This window comes from Maniola hyperantus, chromosome 2, assembly GCF_902806685.2.
Source record: "Maniola hyperantus chromosome 2, iAphHyp1.2, whole genome shotgun sequence".
In the NCBI taxonomy this organism is placed as follows: domain Eukaryota; kingdom Metazoa; phylum Arthropoda; class Insecta; order Lepidoptera; family Nymphalidae; genus Maniola; species Maniola hyperantus.
In genome coordinates this window covers 13,830,644-13,853,445 of record NC_048537.1, presented here as the reverse complement: position 1 = coordinate 13,853,445, position 22,802 = coordinate 13,830,644, and the positions used below count along the sequence as shown (strand labels likewise).

The 22,802-nt window shown below is 39.1% G+C and overlaps 1 protein-coding gene across 4 annotated transcripts; it reads left to right on the top strand.

The window, feature by feature from the left end:
* Nucleotides 1-94: 94 nt before the first annotated feature.
* Nucleotides 95-21,785, top strand: LOC117992992 (prolyl endopeptidase). Of its 4 annotated transcripts, none has more exons than XM_034980740.1 (16): nucleotides 95-259; nucleotides 3,240-3,350; nucleotides 9,865-10,088; nucleotides 11,447-11,634; nucleotides 12,376-12,458; nucleotides 12,838-12,980; nucleotides 15,450-15,609; nucleotides 16,000-16,119; nucleotides 16,634-16,714; nucleotides 17,598-17,783; nucleotides 18,480-18,593; nucleotides 19,000-19,148; nucleotides 19,782-19,994; nucleotides 20,395-20,534; nucleotides 20,900-21,090; nucleotides 21,542-21,785. In XM_034980740.1, the coding sequence occupies exons 1-16, from the start codon at nucleotides 116-118 to the stop codon at nucleotides 21,605-21,607; spliced, it is 2,313 nt and encodes a 770-aa protein (XP_034836631.1). In that variant the 5' UTR covers nucleotides 95-115; the 3' UTR covers nucleotides 21,608-21,785. The 4 variants fall into 4 exon arrangements, with proteins under 4 accessions (XP_034836631.1, XP_034836639.1, XP_069363133.1 ...); XM_069507032.1 differs by lacking the exon at nucleotides 95-259 and adding an exon at nucleotides 455-473; XM_069507030.1 differs by lacking the exon at nucleotides 95-259 and adding an exon at nucleotides 1,648-1,666.
* Nucleotides 21,786-22,802: the final 1,017 nt, after the last annotated feature.

The following is a 22,802-nucleotide window of genomic DNA, read 5'->3' as shown; positions in this document are numbered from 1 at the left end:
CGATTTACGATAATATAGAGTATTTTAATTCAATTTAAAACTTAAATGTGTGCAACACTCATTTCACAGTTGTTGACATTTGACAGATTTTTCTAGCTAGCAACCTAAAATTAAAATGTCAAATTGCATGGCGGTGCGTCGCTTTTTGGCAAATCATCGCCGATTTTCCGCGAATTTCACTCTATTTACTGCAAAAAATAACAGTTTACTACCTAACTTAAACACAGGACTTAAGTGTTATTTAAGGAGACAGCAATTGGTAAGATTTCTGTTAAAAATTTACTAACTTTTAGCAATAGTTGAAAAGTGATAATTTGGCTGAAACAAACTTAGGAAGTTACGTACCTACCCATTTATAAAATTTTAACGTTATCTAGCCACGCGTTGGTGTGCCATCATAATGTACAATTCATCGGTGATAGAGTTAACAATTGTGGTTATATATAAAAAGAAGCAATAACCAACAATAGGTAGTAAGTACCTACTTAGTTCTAAGTTATAACTTCGTTACCCCTCCAGAATAAACTCGTATCCTCGTATTCTTTTTAGTTTAAGCTCAAAAGCTGTAAACATAATTTATCAGTAATAATAACTGAGAAAACAAGCTCTCTTTTGGCAAAATAAAGTGGCGGCTTGAATAAATAGTTAACAGCATATCTTTTTGCTATTTATTTGTTTTAGCTGTGCCTTGATAGATCAGTCAGTCAGTCAGTCACCTTTTCCTAGTATATATATTTAGATTTCAATTTTAATATAAAGATCAAATAAAAAGATATCCACTATTTAATGAAAGGGCTCATTCACTGTACACAGTACACTATTCACTAACTTATTAATTACAATGTTATCTATTTTATTATTTTATGCAATCACTACTAGTATTATAAATTGTAAAAGTGTCTGTACCTTTTCTTGGCCCATTAGTTTCATTGAATTTGAAGAAATTTGGTGCACAGATAAGTTGCAACTTCGTGATGGACATAAGCTATTTTTAAACTCAGAAAATTGAAAAGTTTGTACCGGAATACTGAAATCCAAACAGATGAAGTCATAGGCATCATCTAATTTTACATCAAGACAAGACATAACAGACTCTCATTATGATACTAGTGCATTAGCAGTATGATTGATTGCAAGTGGTTTTGTTATGATGCAATCTTTATTTTTTTACTTTATTTACTTAGGTACTTTAGGTACACTGTTCTAAGTAAACTTTTCTGCATATTTTTGTTGTTTTACATATTTTGTACTAGCTGATGGATCCACATGGATTTGGATGCTTTAAAATTCCACACAATATAAGAGATTTTATATTTTCTGGGATAAAAAATAGCATGTGTCACTCTCCAGGTTTTTACCGTACAGGGTACGGTACCCATGCAAAAAATCAGCTTCCAACTGAGATTTGATCTTAGACTTGTAACTTTACAGACTGCACTGTGCATTTATGCAATTTAATTTATTAGTGAAAGAAAACATTGTAAGGATACCTGCCTGCCTGAGAGTTCTCCATAACATTCTCAAAGGTGTGTGAAGTCTGCCAATGCACTCTTGGCCAGCGTGTTGGACTATGCAGTAATTCCTTCTCATTCTGAGATTATGTATAGATTATGATGATGACATAATATAGGTACTTGCAGGTGAATGTTCTGTGAATTACTTTCAGGTAAATACTATCTTCTAAACATTTTTATGTTATCTATGACTAGCTGATGCCCGCGACTTCTTCCACGTGGAATTAGGTTTTTAAAAATCCTGTGGGAACTTTGACTTTCGGGGATAAAAAGTAGCTTATGTCACTCTCCAGGTCTTTAACTATACCCATGCAAAAAATCACGTCAATCCGTTGCACCGTTGCGACGTGATTGTGGGCAAACCAACAAACCAAGAAACAAACACACTTTCGGATTTATAATAAGGTATCCTTATTATAAATGAGGGTACTGATTGACTGACTGACTGATCTATCAACGCATAGCTTAAACTACTGGATGGATTGGGCTGAAATTTGGCATGCAGATAGCTATTATGACGTACGCATCCGCTAAGAAAGTGTTTTTGAAAATTCAACCCCTTAGGGGGTGAAATAGGGGTTTGAAACTTGTGTAGTCCACGCGGACGAAGTCGCGAGCAAAAGCTAGTAGAATATAAAATTATTATTGAAACGGCCACAGCATGTGTAACGCGATGCCCTGCGTGAGCGACGAATACTACGCGACGCGACGCTGCGAACGCGACGAACGCGATCAACTCAACGGCATACCGTGCTTGCGGCCTATATGGCAGTCTGCGGCGAGACGCAGACTGCCATATACGCATTACGTCGCGTCGTCGTGTCGCGTCGCGTCGCGTACTATTCGTCGCTCACGCAGGACACCGCGTAAAAGAGAAGCTGAAACTACAAAAAGACTTATTAAAAACGATGTGAATACATGAAAACAGTAAAAAAACCCGCAATATGATGAATAAAATAATGAAAAGGAGGAAGATGTGTAAACTCTGCCATAATGCACCTTGATCAGCATGTTAGACTATGGACTAAACTCTTTCTCATTCTGAGAGCAGACTTGTGCTCAGTTGTGGGCTGGCGATAGCTTAATGATGTACTTCAACTATAAGCTGATCACAGAGTGGAGCCGTATGCACCGAAAGCAACGCATTTTTCGGCACTGAATATCGACGACGACGCACGCGCCGAAGAAATTCGGTTAATGAAAATAAAAATAAAGCAGCTGTTGCAAATTATAATGCGTGTGCGACTCGTGTGAGAGATCTATCTCCTGCAACGACAGGTCCGACGAGATAGAAGTAGGCACGACAATAATACGACGAGTGGGATTAGAACTTTCGGATTTCAGTCGGCTTACAATTTTATTTGGCTTTCTGACCATTGAACTGATGAGGCTTCAGTAGGTATAGCATTAAAGAGTTCGCATTTCAATTTTTCCTCTACCATCTACCTTGTTGCCTGGCTGCATACAATTAAGAATAAACCTGTCATAAACGACGTTAGAATCATAATAGAATAGACGATAGACCAAGCGATAGACGATTTGAGACGTTGAATTTCAAATAAATATACATTAATTCAACTTGTACGTAAAAAAACTATTAAAAAAAGCTCGCGCGATCATCGTTTTCGCTGAATATAAAGACAGTCTCGAGGAGCGCGCTGATCAGTTAGCGGAGAATCCACTATGCGTCAACATGTGTTACTGTTTGTCTGTGTGTTGTTCCAGTGTGCACACGCATCTTCATACTCCACATTCATCACTCCCAGGAAAATGACTTTTGATTACCCTGAAGCTAGGAGAGATGAGACCGTGGTCGACGACTACCATGGAACTAAGGTAATATCCTTTTCTTTATTAAATTCCGCTTCAGCGTCTATTGGAGAACTACTGAAACATATTTTTTTTTATTTTTTTTTTTTTTATTAAATTAACTAACGGCTACTGGCTCCACTATAGAAAGGTTCACCACTATTTATTCACGAATATTATACTATATAGGTATAGCGGTAATATTCAGTATAAAGAGGTTCATTTGCACTTTACATATCTGTAATTTCAAGTTTCGGAGACACGTATTTATAGACATTTATACAATTTTAAAATGATTAACATTATAAATAGAAAACACGATTACTACATAGATTTCGTTAATATTCACTGGAAAGATATTAATTTGCACTGATCTTTACGTAATTTCTTAATTTCAAGACACGTAGTCGCGTATTTTATACAGATTTATGTAAATAAAATGAAATTAATTAGGTCCCTAGCATTTTTAGAAACACAAAACCGCAAAGTATGAACTACGAACACATATAAAGATTACCATAACATAAACCTATAATACTTTTTTTTTAACTGGTTTTACGGCTCTGGGTTCTAATCTATACCTCCCCCCCGCTCCCACGATCCAGAGCGAGCGAAGCGAGCTCGGGACTTGGGGCACTCCGACTCGGAAGGGTTAGGTTAGAAGGGGATGGCGGGGTCTGTAAGACCCCGCCATCCCCTTCGTGGGTTATTTCTTTTTTTACCACCCAGAAAAAAGGAGCCCCGCGAAGCGGGGCTCCGTCGACGGGCCCCGGTCGACGAGAAGAGACCACCACTATGGTGGGGGGTCTCTTTCCTCCCCCCCGCTCCCACCATCAAGAGCGAGCGAAGCGAGCTCGGGACTTGGGGCACTCCGACTCGGAACGGTTAGGTCAGAAGGGGATGGCGGGGTCTGTAAGACCCCGCCATCCCCTTCGTGGGTTATTTCTTTTTTTACCACCCAGAAAAAAGGAGCCCCGCTAAGCGGGGCTCCGTCGAAGGGCCCCGGTCGACGAGAAGAGACCACCACTATGGTGGGGGGTCTCTTTCCTCCCCCCCGCTCCCACCATCAAGAGCGAGCGAAGCGAGCTCGGGACTTGGGGCACTCCGACTCGGAACGGTTAGGTTAGAAGGGGATGGCGGGGTCTGTAAGACCCCGCCATCCCCTTCGTGGGTTATTTCTTTTTTTACCACCCAGAAAAAAGGAGCCCCGCGAAGCGGGGCTCCGTCGACGGGCCCCGGTCGACGAGAAGAGACCACCACTATGGTGGGGGGTCTCTTTCCTCCCCCCCGCTCCCACCATCAAGAGCGAGCGAAGCGAGCTCGGGACTTGGGGCACTCCGACTCGAAATGGTTAGGTTAGAAGGGGATAAACCCCCCCCCCCCCCCTAACCTACCCAATCCTTAAGTTTTTTAAAACAGGCTACGCCAGAAGACTCGCTTTAAAGCCGTTTAGAAAAAAAAAGTTTACTTTACTGGTCTGTAGTCTGTACAGCAGCAGCAAAAGTATTATAGATCAGAACCCAGAGCCGTAAAATCAGTAAAAAAAAAAGTATTACAGGTGTTAACGGTGGTAACCTATGACAGTATCTATTGTATTTTGCGATTTTGTATTGTGTTTGTTTAGTTTATTCTAAAAATGCTAATTGTGATTAAAGTGATTAATTTTATTTAAAAAAATGATTTTCGAGCTCTGAAATTTTAACTTAGAGTTTCAGGAGCACCCCCTTTACTGCCCCCTATCCCAATGGATGGTATTGTACTCTATAGCAACCCCCGGCTACTTACACTAATACATTTAACAAAAAACCTAATTCTGAAAATATTACTTACTAAATGTAGTCGCCAATTATAAGTTAATACAACATTTACAAACATATGTAATAATAATAATAATTTATAATAATAATAAATAATTAAAAAAATAGAATTTTTTATGTTATAGATATCCTAAATAATCCATATCCATACTTCCATACTAATATTATAGATTCAAAAGTGTGTCTGTATGTCTGTCTGTCTGCTAGCTTTTCACGGCTCACCCGTTTAACCGATTTTGATGAAATTTGGTGAGGATAGCTTGCATCCCGGAAAAGGACATAGGCTACTTTTGATCCCGGAAAATCAAAGAGTTCCCAAGGGATTTTAAAAAACCAAAAATCCATGCGTACGAAGTCGCGGGCATTTTAAAATTTCCTCATTAGCTCATTCTTACCAAAATATTTATATTATTCTTGTTTTAATATTAATATTCTTTTTAATTCTCATTAAATACTTAAGTTGTTACTTATTTGACCATAACAAAAATACATAAAATAAAGGAAAGGTTTTACCACATAAGTATAATCATTTATTTACTGCGCGGTAAAATAAAATTAGAGGAAAAAAGATTCTATCGGAAATTAGCCATTCTTTATAACTTGTTGTCAATGTTTTTCATTGAAGAATACCTACGTAGATATCTGATCTCTGTACCTACCTATTGTTCAATGAAAAACGTGATCGGACTTATAATGGAAATCAATATCGTTGTTACACTTGACTACAATATTACCTCTTGGCACATAAATAGTGATGATGATGAAATATTTCTGCATTTGTTCATAAAAACCGGTCAAGTGCGAGTTAGACTGGCACACGAAGGGTTCCGTACCATCGTACAAAATATTTTAACATTTTTATGAGCAACACTACAAGTTCATGACAGTAGTGCCATCTATGTGTGAACATGTTAATTTTTTTGTGATGTACCTAACCACAAATTCACGGTTTCCGGATTTATTCCTTTACTTATGCTATAAGACCTACTTACCTACCAAATTTCATGATTCTAGGTCAACGGGAAGTACCCTGTAGGGTACTTTTAAATTTATCACGATCCGTGGAATGGCAATCCAGAATTTGGAAATCTATCCATAATGCGATCCGTCAGTACTTTAGTCTACATGCTCAGTAAATATCACGATATGAAATAAATAGCTGTGGATCACAATATTTAGTAATTGACAAAATTGCACTTTTGAGAAAAATTTTTATTTTATTTTATTTTATTAAGCGTTGTAGCCTTCGCCTTAGACCACATCATTACTTTCCATCAGGTGTGATTGTAGTGAAGCGTGTGCCTATAATGCATAAAAAAATAAAAAAAATACTATGTAGAAGCTGAATCGCCGATATAATTATATTGATTCGATTAATTACATAGTACCTAATTATTTCTTAAGGTTTTCCTGAAGAAAACAAACCAGTTACTCATATGTATTTCTTATTGTATTAAAAATTGTAAGACTTAATATTTTATCTATCTGGTTTTGTTTATTTACAAAAAAAATAGGAAAATAAATCCAGCATAGGAAGTACTTTATCAATCTGTATTGAACTTCTGGCTTAGGGTTCATTCGGTTAATGAGTATAATAAATTATTGTAATCATAAGATCGGTTGGCGGTGATTCCTGTTCTAGTGGTTGCAATAATAAGATTTTATGTACTTAGTTTATTATATGAAACTGCTGAGCTGATAGGATTTTCGTAGGCCACCTGGCTATGAATGTGCAAAGTGATCAAGGCCATGTGTTTTGTTTTACCTCGGGCAATTCAATGGGTTCTACGAGATTTTTAAAATATCCGTACCCTTATATAAATGCGAAAGTGTGTTTGTTTGTTGGTTTGTCCTTCAATCACGTCGCAACGGTGCAACGGATTGACGTGATTTTTTGCATGGGTATAGATAAAGACCTGGAGAGTGACATAGGCTACTTTTTACCCCGGAAAATCAAAGAGTTCCCACGGGATTAAAAAAAAATCTAATTCCACGCGTACGAAGTCGCGGGCATCAGCTAGTCTTAATATAAACGGGGAAAAAGTCAGAGACAGATGCTAGTTTCTATCACTGACACACAGGAACAATAGGAAACTGTAGCTTAATACACCGTGGTTTACTTGCAAAGATTTTTTTAAACTACATAGACTTGTCTGTAATTAATTAGTGCTGATTCATAGGGTCAATACGTCTTGATTAACCTATGAGTACCGACCAAATGTGGTACTTGCACTGTAATCCCGTTGTAATTATTGTAAGTGCATGTCAGTGCAATTGCTTTCTGTACGCAGTTAATGTGAATCTAATGAGCAGTGTTGCTCGTATTGCTTATGTACTAGTATTGAGGATAGTAGATATAATTATATACCTACTAGTTTCACATAAAACTTACATAAGATACAAAAGACTATCTCACGTAGCTGATTATTATAGGTATACTAAATAGAGAGACAGCGCGTGCCAGGCCTTCGTTATTTTATAAAAGCTGAAAGTTTCTCTGCATATTGTCCCCAACATTGGTAGGAACGTTTGTTTGGATCATGGTGGCTTTGAGAGATAACAGGTAATAAAGGTGTAAAAAAATCTTCCGTCAAAATATAAAGTTTATTTTTTTATGTTATCTCCCAAAACCACCATGATCCAAACAAACGTTCCTCCCTGTGTTAGGGACTATACACAGAGACACTTACAGCTTGTATAAACTAACGAAGGTATGGCACGCGCTGGCTCTTAGTCCATACTCCATACCGTTTCACTGAGATGGTCTGTGAGGTAGGGTGCAGCTGGTCGATTGCGGAAAAACTGCATCAATAATTATTATAATCTCAATTGTTGTGATTGGCTGAATTTGTAGTATTCTTGTGTTGTAGATTTACACAATCTCAAAAATAAATAGACAGGTCTAAATCTAGTGCTATGCTTTTCTGCACGGAGCAATGCGAAGGGAATAGCAATATCCTCCTGTCATTTTAGTTTAATCCATACTAATATTATAAATGCGAAAGTATTTCTGTCTGTCTGTTAGTTTTTCACGGACCAACGGTTTAACCGATTTTGATGAAATTTGGTACAGAAGTAGTTTACATCCCGGGGAAGGACATAGGCTACTTTTTATCCCGGCACGGGATTTTTAAAAACCTAAATCCACGCGGACGAAGTCGCGGGCATCCTCTAGTTCTATATAAACCTAAAGTCAAAGATGGTGCTTGCCTATTCAAGTTCGCATGGCAATAATATTTTCTGCAAAATATATTGTAATTTGTATAACTAGTTTTTCGTAGCTAGTTTCATAATAGGTTGATTGAACTTAAAAATATCCATGAGAACATTCCTTGATCAGCCAAATAAACTTTACTACGATATGGCTTAGGGTTTTTACGCCTCCTAGCAAGCGTCTTGATAGAAGCCTCATTTGTAAACATTTATCGTTCAGTAGGCAAAAAAAGCGATCGCTCAGGTCGTAGAAGCCGAAGAGCGTCGTCCATTGTAATAAAAATAAAAACGGACAAAAACTGATCATATTATTTCATTAAGTATCTGTGCACTGACCCCTATAGTAATAAATCGCAAAAACTTGTTTTCGTTCCAACTTGTGCTGTTCAAGTAGTTCAGGGCTGCTCAGTTTATAATGATAAGCAAACGCATATCGATAAAAAGATTTTGCATTCCTATTAATGTTGAAGATGTGTGTATTAGAGCTGCTCTAAGTACCTATTTATTTTTTAATTAAATAATAATAATAATAAATCTTTATTTGATAAAAGTTTACAAGGTATGTATACAATAATACATAACCCTTTTTTTTCTTTTATTCGCTTAGGAGGGGAAAATCCTCATGGACATAGTGCCGGACTCCTACCGACTAAAAACCCCTCCTTTCTCTAAGCAGTAATTTTCCCGCCTTGTTGGCCTACCATTACTGCCGCGGACTAACTCAACTTCCTCCTCTTTCGTACTTCTCTTTACTTTCCATTATACCTTCCATGTATTTCTGAACTATCTGCCACTTCTTTTTCTCTTCCAGCATTGTGCTTATGAGGCTCTCCACTCCAAACTCTCCTCCCAGCTCGGCTACGACATTCCTTCTTTCTTCCTGAAACTGACCTACAACCTGAATACATAACCCTGGTAGAAGCAATAATTGATACACAATTTTATCCACGACTTTATCTTTCTCACCTCCTTTTAGTAGGTATTTGTTTTGAGGAGGTTTTTGCTAATACATTTGTTTGTACATTTACATTTTCTTTTACATTTCATTTTAGGGGTCACACCCATAGGAGTTCAAACAGTCTTACAGCTCTAAGGAATTCGTCGTTGCTCGTCGTCGTCAACCGTTTGGTATTCTCTCTGTTATGACATAGGTTTTTTGTAGATTATCCACACGCCTCAGTCTCATACCGCTTGTATTCAGTGGCTCTCTTAGACTCGTTTGATGTTGTTCTACCTAGTGGGGGTTTTTTTTTAATTCATTATAGGCAAACCCTTACCATAATCACACCTGATGGAAAGTGATGATGCGGCCTAAGATGGGACGCGTTCTGCCAACACTGCTAATCGATACGCTTCTGGTTTCCTCTGGGTAACTCGTATCTCATCACATTAATAAAAATAACCACGCGTAAGGGATATGACATCTTCAAAGATATGTGATTTGATATTTGTGTTGTCGGTTATTCGATTCATAAAATCCAATAATTAGTAAAAATCCTAACATTCCACAGATAGCAGACCCTTATCGGTGGCTGGAAGACCCTGACTCCGAAGAGACGAAAGCCTTCATAGAGGCGGAGAACAACATCACGCGTCCGTTCCTCGACTCGTGCCCAGTGAAGACGGACATCCACAGCCGCCTCACGGAGCTATGGAACTACCCCAAATACTCCTGCCCCTTCCGGAGAGGAGACAAGTACTTCTTTATGAAGAACACTGGCTTGCAGAACCAGAAGTAAGTTGAGCTTATTTTCTCTCTCTTGTACTCTGTCTCAGTCACTCATATAGGCAACAATACGCGCTACCCAGCTAATGTGAATGTGATGTCTGTGAAAATCTTGGAATTTTAAAATAAAATGCACCGATGTATGTAACCCATCGGTGCGTTATATTATGATAGATTCCAAGTTTTCCAATTGGGTATTTTACTATTTTTGAATTTGATAAATGTTATTACTTTATTATAAACTAGGATGAAAATAATGACGTACGCTGAAAAAAATATTAAAATCCAACAAAGATTTACAAAGTTACAGGCATTTTAATTTTGGAGTGGGAGGGTCTTCTATCCCTTTCTCGCAAAACGAAAATTTGTATGAAACCGCACGAAGCTACTATAGCATTTGTCAAAATGACGTCATAATTCTATATTGCTATCTCTGTCTAATAAGAAATATTTAAACGCTTATAACTTTTTTATTATTTGATCGATTTAATTAGTTTTTTCAGTTTACCCTAGTTTATTATAAAGTAATAAAAAAATTGGAATCAAATACCCAACTACAGTACGCGGCAGAAAGTAATGTAGAGAGCTATGCTTGGAGTTTCTCTACATGATCAAATCAGAAATGAGATCCGTAAGAGAGACAGGGTAACCGCCATAGCTCAATGAGTCGCGAAGCTGAAGTGGCAGTGGGCAGGGCACATAGTTCGAAAAACCGATTGACATTAGGGTCCCATGGTGCTAAAATGGCGACCTTGCTTTGGAAAGCGCAGCGTTGGAAGACCCCCCCGCTAGCTGGGCAGACTACATCAAACGAGTCGCAGGGAGCCGCTGGATCCAGGTGGCACGGCGCAAGACCGTGGCGTGTGGAAATCCCTACAAGAGACCTATGTCCAGCCTTAGACGTCTATCGGTTGATAACGATGATTATCAATCAATCAATCAATCAGCCCGTTTGCGTCTACTGCTGGACATAGGCCTTCCCAAGAGCACGCCACCACACACGATCCTCCGCCTTCCTTATCCTCCCAGTTCCCGCTACCTTCTTAAGAATAGAATAGAATAGAATGTTTTTTTATTCATGTAAACTTTTTAAAAGTGCTTATGAATAGTCAGGTAGTTTTAATTTACCACTGGTTGGGAATGCCGTTCCTACCGAGAAGAACCAGCAAGAAACTCGGCGTCGGCGGTAAGGTCGTCAGTCCAGCGGGTTGGAGGTCGTCCCACACTGATATGCAGTCTCCACTCCAGAACACGTCTGCCCCATCGGCCATCGGTTCTGCGGCAGACGTGGACAATGATAATGATAATTTCACATATTTTGTAAATACTTCTGAAGTAACTAACTAGCTGTTATCCCTTGTCCGCAGTGTCCTATACATCCAGGATAGCTTAGACGGCGAAGCGCGGGTATTCCTAGACCCTAACACTCTGTCCGAAGATGGTACTATCGCCCTATCGGGTAGCCGCTTCACGGAAGATGGATCTACATTCGCCTACGCACTGTCGGCTAGCGGCTCCGACTGGAACACCATACACTTGAAGGATGTGGAAACAGGTACAGTCATCATCATCATCATGATCAACCCATCACCGGCTCACTACAGATCTCGGGTCTCCTCTCAGAGTGAGAAGGGTTTTTTTGGCCATAGGCTACCACGCTGGCCATGTGCGGATTGGTAGACTTCACACACCTTTGAGAACATTATGGAGAACTCTCAGGCATGCAGGTTTCCTCACGATGTTTTCCTTCACCGTTAAAGCAAGTGATATTTAATTAATTAAAACGCACATAACTCCGAAAAGTTAGAGGTGCGTGCCCGGGATCGAACCCCCCGACCTCCGATTAGAAGGTGGACGTCCTAACCACTAGGCTATCACAGCTTACACAGGTACAGTACGCGTACAGAAAATAATGTACATCAGCCTTCAGATTGACATTTCGGCTTTGTAGAGCGTTGTCTCTGTCACTCATGCCTATGTGACGTTTTGTCGGTCTCAGTTACAGAGACAATGCTCTACAAATCCGCTATCTCTTCCTAAAGGTCCGACGTACATTATTTTCTGCCGCGTATAACTGTAAGATAACTTAAATGTAGGAGTCATGGTATGAACTATGAAATGTCAAAGAATGTTAAATGGGGATTTGAAACGATGAGCGGACGATATCGCGAGCATAAGCTAGTATTAGAAATATTATATGAAATATATAGTATACATATAAAAATTATAGAATAATAAAATATGATAAATATTGTATTTTATATTTATTTATTAACTAATTTAATACTGGTTCTAGGCCAAGACTACCCGGAGGTGCTAGAGAAGGTCAAGTTTACCTCAATGTCATGGACCAAAGACAACAAAGGACTATTTTATGCGGTAAGCATATTTACTATACCATCTAAACTTAGCTTTAAAATAAGCGGAACGAATAGACAATTCTATCACATAACAATGCGCCATTATGTCAGAAAATAAAATCTTTATCAAACGTCAAAACGCGCACTTAGTATGCCATATTCTATGAAATACTAGAATGTGACGTCACAACTTATGATGTGACGTCACATTCTAGTATTACGTCATTATTGACGTACTTTTTTAGGTTAATCGATAATTTAAAACGGTTATTACACTTAAAACTAACAAAGGGCGTGGATTTTACGTATTTTGGAAGACCCTCTATTTAATAATCACTGAGAAATAATTTATTTTTATGTAATCAAATACCACATTGTTGAAATTCAAATTGTTTCAGAGGTACCCCGAGCAGACGGGCAAGACTGACGGCTCAGAGACTGAAGTGAATCGAGACCAGAAGCTATGTTACCATCGTCTTAACACGCCGCAGAGTGATGATGTTATAGTCGTCGACTTCCCTGAAGAACCCTTGTGGAGGATGTAAGTATACTCCATAGAAAATAACTTCTCACGTGCCATCTTAACTCTATGGGTCCACTGGCATGTCAAAAGAACAGTAGGGCGATTGTCTAAAGCCTGCATCAATCATTATTACAATCTCAATTGTTCTGATTGGCTGAATTTGTGCGATTCTTGTTGCAACAATGCATTGTGGCCAATAGTGAGCGAGCATTAACCAATCAGAGATGATTGCGATCGTGACATTGTAGCTGTCAAACAACCGCGATAGGGCCACAGTTGCGCGATTGCAGTAGAATGACAGCTACAATGTCACGATCGCAATTATCTCTGATTGGTTGACGCTCGCTCACTATTGGCTGTAATGCATTGTTGCAACAAGAATCGCACAAATTCAGCCAATCAGAACAATTGAGATTGTAATAATGATTGATGCAGGTTTAAGGAAATCGGCCTACTGTTCTCCTTTATAATAAGGACTAAAATTGTACTTTTGACATGAAATTTGACACGTAAAGTTATAATGGTGCATGAGAAGTAATTTTTTACGCATTATAGATGGATAGAACCCCGGAACCTCCGAAGAGGAGGTCGACGTTTCAACCACCAGGCTAGCACAGCTTTTAATCCTACTGGATTGAAAGCTATTTTAATTATTAGTCACTAGCCTACCCGTCTCAGCTTCGCTTGTGTAGAATTTCCGAAAATCCTTATGCTATCCACGGAAAGAAATTTGTATAGCTCTTTCTCTGTTATGTAATCCCATACAAATGACTGAGACAAAAATAGTTTCGTTTGTGATTGGTTGGTGTCTCAAAATGGTTAGCGCCCACTAAGATTTTGTCTCAGTCATTTGTATAGGATTAGTAAACAGAGAGAGCGCTATACTAACTTCTTTCCGTGGGTAGAGTATGTAGGAAAAACTTACATGCATGATCCCGAGTTTCTGAACCCAGCGTTAAGTTGGATCAGTCAGTCAGTATCTTCTTTTATAGTATTGATCATTTGTCATTCTCAACAGAAATGGCAACACACGTATCCTGAGTCAAGACAGTCCCTCGTACGTTAATCAAATGAATACATTTCAGTTAATGATCGTGTTCTTAAATATGTCATGTTTTAGCGTACTGATACTGATGGCAGCTAAATTTTAGAGTATTCACATCTTTTTCTTACCTATGTAATTAGAAAAGGACAGACAAACTAAAATTAATTTAAAACTGTCAAAACTTAGGTGCCAGTTTTGACCAAAGTGCTTTCTGTTGTCTTTCTCTAGACTAAATGTAGAGTATCTGCATCTTTTTTTTTTAAATATTGCTAAAACGGGACGGAACATGAATTTAAATACAAAGTCGCAAAATTTTAGTGCACGCTACAAATTTAAACAATAGGCTCGCGACTGGCAGCTAAAATCACGAGGTTTGACAGCTCTAATTTAAATTTAAAACTGTCAAACTGGGTCTGTCCTTTTCATATTACATTAGTAAGAAGAGGATGCGAATACTCTAAAATTTAGTTGTGCTCAGAATCAGTACCATTATAATGTAAAATTTATTTTCCGTCCTTTATTAGTAATATTAAAAAGACATAGATGCAGATACTCTAAATTTAGTTTAGACAAAAACTAGATCGAACTAGAGTCGATGCTTTTCATTGTATTCTATTGTTTGAGTACTATACGCTGTGTTGGTATTTTTGCTTACGTCAGTTGCACTTTGATGTTAAAATTATATCAATAGTTATCGCTGTTATGGTAGTTGAAACAAACGTTCTATTTCTTATAATATACTTAGCGCTTCAGACGTAGATGCATTACCCATTTTTATATTATCAGTTATGAAAATAAAATGTCAGTCGACATACACTTTCGCATTTATAATACTGCTAGCTAATGCCCGCGACTTCGTACGCGTGGATTTAGGTTTTTCATACTTATTTAAATTAGTGTCCGACTGAAGGCCGATTCCTGGCCAGAGCCGATTAATCCCCTATCGCCTCAACCTTCGAAGCCGAAGATTTAATAACTCTTAAGAAACTCAGATCAAGATTAGCTAAAAATGAATAAAATAATAGTTTTTTGAAAGTTTATGTTGACTGTTCTTATTAACTGGTTATAAATAACGATACTTCGAAAAAAAATATTAAGTAATGTTACAATCACAATCAGTTTCAGTTTTTTTAACTAGTGTAAAAGTAGACTATTTTAATTTTATTTTGACTTAATGAAAAGTGAACATTTTACACCACACTTTATTGAGACTAGCAAATTAACTCTTAAAACTCTTGCGAAACTTTGGTCAATTAAACTTCCCCCGTTGTAATAGTTTTGTTCAATATTGGCGCTTGTTAGGAACCTTCGGCTTCGGCCAAAACTTCATTTTGGCCGAAGCGGAAAGTTGGCCGAAGATGTTTTTTTCTGGTTAAAGGTAGCCAACGCCGAAAGTTCCCTCGAACACTACATGCCATATATAAAATAGCATTGTATTTCAGTGGTGCAGAAGTATCGGACTGCGGTCGCTACCTGTTGATTTCGCCGGTCAAGGACTGCCGCGACAACCTGCTGTTCTTCGCGGACTTGTCCAAGACGCCTCAGATCGACGGCAAGCTGCCATTGACGCAAATCGTGCATAAGTTTGAAGCCGACTATGAGGTTAACTGGTTTTTTGATACGCGGTACATTTTAAGCACTATTTTTAATATTCAATTTTGTATGTTTGACCAAATAAGTAGCTCATAAAATAATACTTATTTTAAAAATATAGACCAACTATAGCCTGATGGTTAACACGTCCGCCTCCTATTCGGGAGGTCTGGGGTTCGATCCCGGGCAGGCACCTCTAACTTTTCGGAGTTATGTGCGTTTTAAGCAACTTGTTGTTACAGTTGGACTATGGCCAAATCCGTCTCATTCTGAGAGAAGCCCTATGCTCAGTAGTGAGACGGTGATGGGTTGATAATGACAATGACTTTAAAAAGTCTTTTTAAATATATACTTTCACACAAGCTTGATAATATAATCATATCTTAAACTTGGTTTCAGTACGTAACAAACGAAGGTTCAGTGTGCATATTCCGCACGAACAGAAACGCGCCAAATTACCGCCTCATCAAGATCGACCTCAACAACCCCGCCGAAGAAAACTGGGAAACACTCATACCGGTAACTTAATTCATAGGCAACTAGCTGATGCCCGCGACTTCGTCCGCGTGAAATTAGGTTTTTAGAAATCCCGTGGGAACTCTTTGATTTTCCGGGATAAAAAATAGCCTATGTCACTCTGCATGTCTTTATCTATACCCATGTAAAAAATCACGTCAATCCGTTGCACCGTTGCGACGTGATTGAAGGACAAACCAACAAACAAACACACTTTCGCATTTATAATAAGGGTACTGATACCTTCAAGGCAAGAGTGAATAGGCATCTTGTAGCCAAGTGCGCTCCAACCTAGACTTCATCATTGCTATTGGCATGATTGTCGTCGGGCGCAACCCTATCTCACAATAAGTAGAAGAACCGGTCAAGTGCGAGTCGGACTCGCACACGAAGGATACCGTACTATCGCACAAGATATTTATTTTTATGTGCAACACTGCAAGATGATGACTTGTTAAAGAAAAAAATATTTTTGGGCGTCATGCCATTAAGTAACAAAATTATTCAATTTTTGCAGGAACACCCCAAAGATGTATTGGACTGGGCGTCTGCAGTCGACAATGATAAACTTGTTATACACTACGTCAGAGATGTTAAAGTAAGTATCTTTAATCATTTTTGATGTTTTTTTAAAGAATATTAACCAAATTTATTATGTTGACTAATATTCCCCTTTCCCCTCCAAGTAAGCGTAAAGCTTGTGCTAGGAGTAAAAACAAATTACTTAGTATTATTATTCTTAGATATTTTACCCCTCCACGGACAAACCTCTAAACATATGTTTTATTTTGTGGTTTTCAAATGTCAAAGTGAAATGGTTCAATTAAATCTGGTGATAAATTATATTAGGGTACCTGAATAACAATACCCGAGTTGGGGCACCTGATACTCTCTTTATATTGGAAGACAACTTCCACAATTACGAGTATTAAGGCAATGTCCACATCAATAAAAACTTGCGTTGTGGATTGTGTCCAGTGAAAACTTTTGTGTTGAAGCATCTTCGTTTTAAAATACCCGGCTGAGTTTGTTGTAGGCTCTGCCCAGACCTGGGCGCGTTTGAAACCCTCGTAGCTTTAGTTTTAAGTTTGCGTAAAAATTATCACCACTATATCTTACAAATCCAACAACTGGCAATCTAAAAGTGTAATTTATCACCTATCTATAATATAAATCATCAAATGTGTTGGTCATCGCAAATCTCGAGAACCGCTGAAGCGATTTCGCTAATTCTTTTTTTTATAATATTCCTTGAAGTACGAGGAAGGTTCTTACGGAGAGAAAAATTTAATTCAACCTCCCCCTCAATTTTCTAAACTCCACCCGAGCGAAGCCGGGGCAGTTTAGCTAGTTTTGAATAAAGTATTTGATTTGATTTGATTTAATATTCAAAAAAACTAAACTATTTCGCCGTATTCGGGTTGATTTTATAGTTTAGACACAGTTTTAGGATATAAACAAGAGCGTTTGATATATTTCAGAGTGTTCTCCAACTGCATAGTATGAAGTCTGGCGACATGATGCAAGCGTTCGACTTAGACGTGGGCTCCATAGTTGGCTTCTCGGGCAAGAAGAAGCAGAGCGAAATATTCTACCACTTCATGTCGTTCTTATCGCCTGGTATCATATACCACGTGGATTTCAAGAAGCAACCCTATACGCCTACCGTAAGTACCATTTCAGTCTGATGTTCACTGCTGGACATAGGTCGTTGTCCAGTGAGAGCCACCACACTATCCTCATACATTCGCCTCCCGCTATGTTCTTTATATTGTCATTCTATACTCCGTCGTCACATCTTATACGTAGGTAGGTACAGTACACATTATTTAAGTAGAAAAAGTGGGCAATTACGTCAAAGCTAGGGATGTCAATATATTGATCTAGGTCGATATTGATATATCAGTCTAGAACACCGATATATCGATATATATTTTTTTTGTTTAAATTTATTTTTTGTTTAAGTGGATAATCAAAAAAGTATTTACTGGTCCGGAACTCACACTGAATTCCATTCGGTAGCTTTGCGCTTCACTAATTAAGGACATAAAGCCAAGAACCAATCAATGGTTTCTTTAAAGATCTAGCTGCCATCAAGATTTTTAGACCGTCAGTGTTGCGAGAAACAGCATTTAATTCGATTTTATTTATTGTAATTTTGTGAATTTAGGTGGGTGATTTCGATATTTTGCTACGATATTATTGAGTTTATTCGATATCGATATATCGTTATTTATCGGTTTTCCGATAATATATCGTTGCATCCCTAGTCACAGCCTTAAATTCTCAATAAATCTCATGGTTCTAGTCTTGTAATCGAAAGAACTCTATATTTTATTCATGGTAATGATTGTGTTTTGCAGGTATTCAGAGAAGTGAAAGTCAAAGGGTTCGACGCGTCGCAGTACGAAGCCAAGCAGATATTCTACCCCAGCAAAGATGGCACCAAAGTTCCTATGTTTATTGTTTCCAAAAAGGTAAGGCCAAGAGCTGTTCTCTTGATAAACTGAACTTGTTACTGAACTGACGTAGTACTATTATTATACAGGGTGTAACCAGAACGCTAGCAAAAACTTAGCGTTATTGTTATACTATCTAAACACAAACCAATAACCATTTGCTTCATTTTGTTGGATTTAGTATTTTTCAAACCCGCAATGTATAGCGTGTAAAACTCGGGTCAATGCCCCACCTACGACGCGGCATTGACTCCGAGTGGCCTACTTACGCAACGTTCGTTAACGTCTCTCTACAAAATGTATAAGCAGACTAACTTCCCAACGCGCGTCCCTTTTTTTGTGACAGTTTCTGATAGTATACGGCCGACCGATACTTGCGAACGCAGTGGGTAATTTGTACTGGAGCGTGACGGTCTTGTTTCAGGGTCTGCCGCGCGACGGGTCCAACCCCGCGCTGGTGTACGGCTACGGTGGCTTCAACATCAACGTCCAACCCAGCTTCAGTGTAACGCGGCTGGTCTTCATGCAGCACTTCAACGGCATTGTGGCTATACCCAACATACGCGGCGGAGGGTACGTGCTTATTACATTTGATTTTTTAAATGTTTTTATTACAGGCTAAGCTTACACTTGACGACAATCGTACCTTATGGATAAATGATGGAGTAGGATGGAGCGCGCTCGCCTAAAAGACGCTTATTTACTAAACCTTAAGGTTTAAGTAAATAAGCGTCTTTTAAACCTTAAGGTTTAAGTAAATAAGCGTCTTTTGTAAAACCTAATTTATTTTTTATTTATTTTATTTTTATTGTGACAATATGAAAAGTGAACAATTTACACCACACTTTAGACCAAAGCACTAGATAAAAAGCCGAGACTGGTGTTGGCAGTTTGCAGCCCAAATAGACCGTAGTCTGTGCTAGGACTGACAAAGTTCATCGACCTCTCACAAACATTCATACAGACCTATATAATTTTTAATTTTAATAAAACCTAAGTATGTTTAAACATGCTTAAGTTTTATTAGCAGCAAACATGCTTTATTTATTTATTTTGTATCAAAAACTTAAAAACTGAAACACAAACATTGAAATGTCTGCAAATTCCTCTGTCGATTTGCTGATTAACTCGGTTTCACTACATAAACATGTCCGTACCAATCACGATGTGAACACATTTATTATAATGACTTTATCATCGTTGCAGCGAGTACGGCGAGCGGTGGCACAACGCGGGCCGCCTCCTGAACAAACAGAACGTGTTCGACGACTTCCACGCGGCGGCCGAGTACCTCGTCAACGAGAAGTACACCAGCCCCAACCTGCTCACCGCGCAGGGCGGGTCCAACGGCGGCCTGCTCGTGGCGGCGTGCATCAACCAGCGGCCTGCGCTCTACGGCGCCGCCATCGTGCAGGTCGGGTCAGTAGCCAATGTACTCCGATAACCCATTGTTCATGAGGAAAATTATTTTTAAGAAGTATTTTTCCAAAAGGTAAAGCTCATCGAGATGGGTGCCTAGAACCGAACCCTGGAACTCTTAACGGCTCATATATAAAATTTTAGAAGTAGAAACACGAACAAATTTATTCGATAGAAAAAAAATAGAGGCATCTACATATTTAGTTTTAATAATTTTATTGTTATGTATAGTACGCGACAGGTCGAGATCGCAATTGGGACGTCTCCCCCCGCCTTATACCCCGATTGCCGTCTCGACCTGATGCATACTATAGGTAGATAGTTAAAAATATCATGTTAGGTATTAGATTTTTGATTTCGTGGCGGCTAACATGATAATAATAAGATGATGATATTGCAGCGTGCTGGACATGCTGCGCTTCCAGAAGTTCACGATCGGGCACGCGTGGGTGTCGGACTACGGCAGCTCCGACAACAAGACGCAGTTCGACTACCTGCTCACATACTCGCCGCTGCACAACATACAGCCGCCTGACAACGGTATTTATTGTTGTTACAGTACCCGGCAGAAAATATTGTACACCTTTAGAAGGAGATCGCGGTTTTTAGAGCGTTTTCGCGGTCGTTGAGACAAAACGTCACATAGGTATGAATCACAGAGACTCTACGAATCCGAAACCTCCTTCTAATAGTCGATGTACATTATTTCCTGCGGGCTAGTGTAAGCCTTTATTGTTAACAGATTAAAAATTTGTTACGTAGGTTTTTGAACATTTTGTGCTATTTTAAATTGTTAGCTCTCCAAGAGGGTGTATGCCTCCTCCAAGATTTCCCAGCTAGTTTGCTGCTTACTCAGGAAGCTAATAGTACATTTCGTAATACAATATTATTTTGGTAATGTCCAGTGAGTCGGGCGGAATACCCGGCGACATTGGTCCTGACGGCTGACCACGACGACCGCGTGGTGCCGCTACACTCGCTCAAGTTCATCGCGAGCATCCAGCACGCCGTGCGCGGCTCCGTGCAGCGCCGCCCGCTGCTGGCGCGCGTCGACACCAAGGCGGGCCACGGGGGCGGCAAACCCACCGCGAAGATTGTGAGTATTATTTAGCTATACTAGCTGTGATGCCCGCGACTACGTCCGCGTGGAATTAGGTTTTTAAAAATCCCGTGGGAACTCTTTGATTTTCCGGGATAAAAAGTAGCCTATGTAACTCTCCAGGTCTTTATTAGATATACTATACCCATGCAAAAACTCACGTCAATCAATTGCACCGTTGCGACGTGGTTGAAGGACAAACAAACACACTTTCGCATTTATAATAACGGTACTGATCAATGATGAAAAACGTCATTGGAAACACCAATAAATATTGATTTGACGCACTTTAATAATATGAAGACAGCATTATTTCGAAGGGAACTTACGACTTAAATTTTATTCCTGTGCTCCAGCTGCCCCTAGCTGTTGCATTTTAGTTACTTAATAATTTTACTATTAGTTTAGTTTTAGATGATGCCTTATAATTTTGCTTTCCTTGTTTCAGATCGACGAACACACAGACATCCTGTGTTTCATGACGCAAACGCTCGGTCTTAAGTTTGAGAAGTAATCGGTTGCCATACTACCAGTCAAATAGTATTAATTGCATCGAGATGATTGAAATAGTATTATGTAAATATATACAAACCACACACTGTCAGATTACCTCGGGCCTCCGCCAGGATGCTGGTGATATTGTTATGCATTGCTACTATTTTATATTGAATAAACTTTGTTTTTATTTTTAACAGATTTTTTACTGTGTAACTTTGGTCCTTGCGTCCGCGTCAGTAATGGCCTAGCACACGAGGGACTTTCCCGCGGAGGACAAGAGGACAAATCCTCGAAGTGTAGATATGTACAATTTTTATCTACGATTCGGGGATTTATGTCTTATGCGGACAAATGTCCGCCGAGTACTTGCCAGGAACTCAACCACACCCACATTGCGCGCGAACGAACTCTCGGGCGTGCAACACGCGAACATACCATACGTAACTTGTTTTTTCTCGTGCCGGACGGAATGGAATTATTGAACTACTATTGGATAACTAGAAAACAGACGTGACGAGACGTATCGTTCAGTATATTTTTATATGCAACGATGTAAAGAAATTGTTTCATTCCATTCGGCAAGAGAAAAAATCACTTTATTTATGCAGCGCCCTTAAAATCCGTGAAAAATGTGCAATGAAGTGCTTTGGAACGTTAACGTATTGTTTCTATTTTTTTCGAGGACTCCCCCGTATGAAGAGAGCCAGCGCGTGCTAGATCTTTGTTATTTTATAAAGGCAGAAAGTTTCTCTGCGTATTGTCCCCAACACGGAGGAACGATCAGCGACGTTAGAATTTTTACACCTTTATTACCTGCTATCTGCCAAAGCCGCCACGATCCAAACTTCATAGTCGCCGATCGTTCCTCCGTGTTGGTGACAATACGCAGAGAAACTCAGCTTTTATAAAATAGTGAATGTCTGGCACGCGATGGCTATTGGGGGCTATTTTTGTATGGAGGAATTTTAAATCCCTCGTGTGTTGCGATCTATTTTGACGAAAAATACCCCGACTGTTCCTCGTCTGTGCAGGCCTTCAGCCTGAAACAATTTATCGAACGCAACTTATAGGTATCTGGATAATACATCGTACACTGAACTGTGCAACGTGTTATCCGACGTAAGTTGTGGACGTAAACCACGTTGAGCGTTCGGACGTCAGAGGTAGATTCTCAAGCTGCGTCCCTAACGACTGCACATCCATCAACTGCA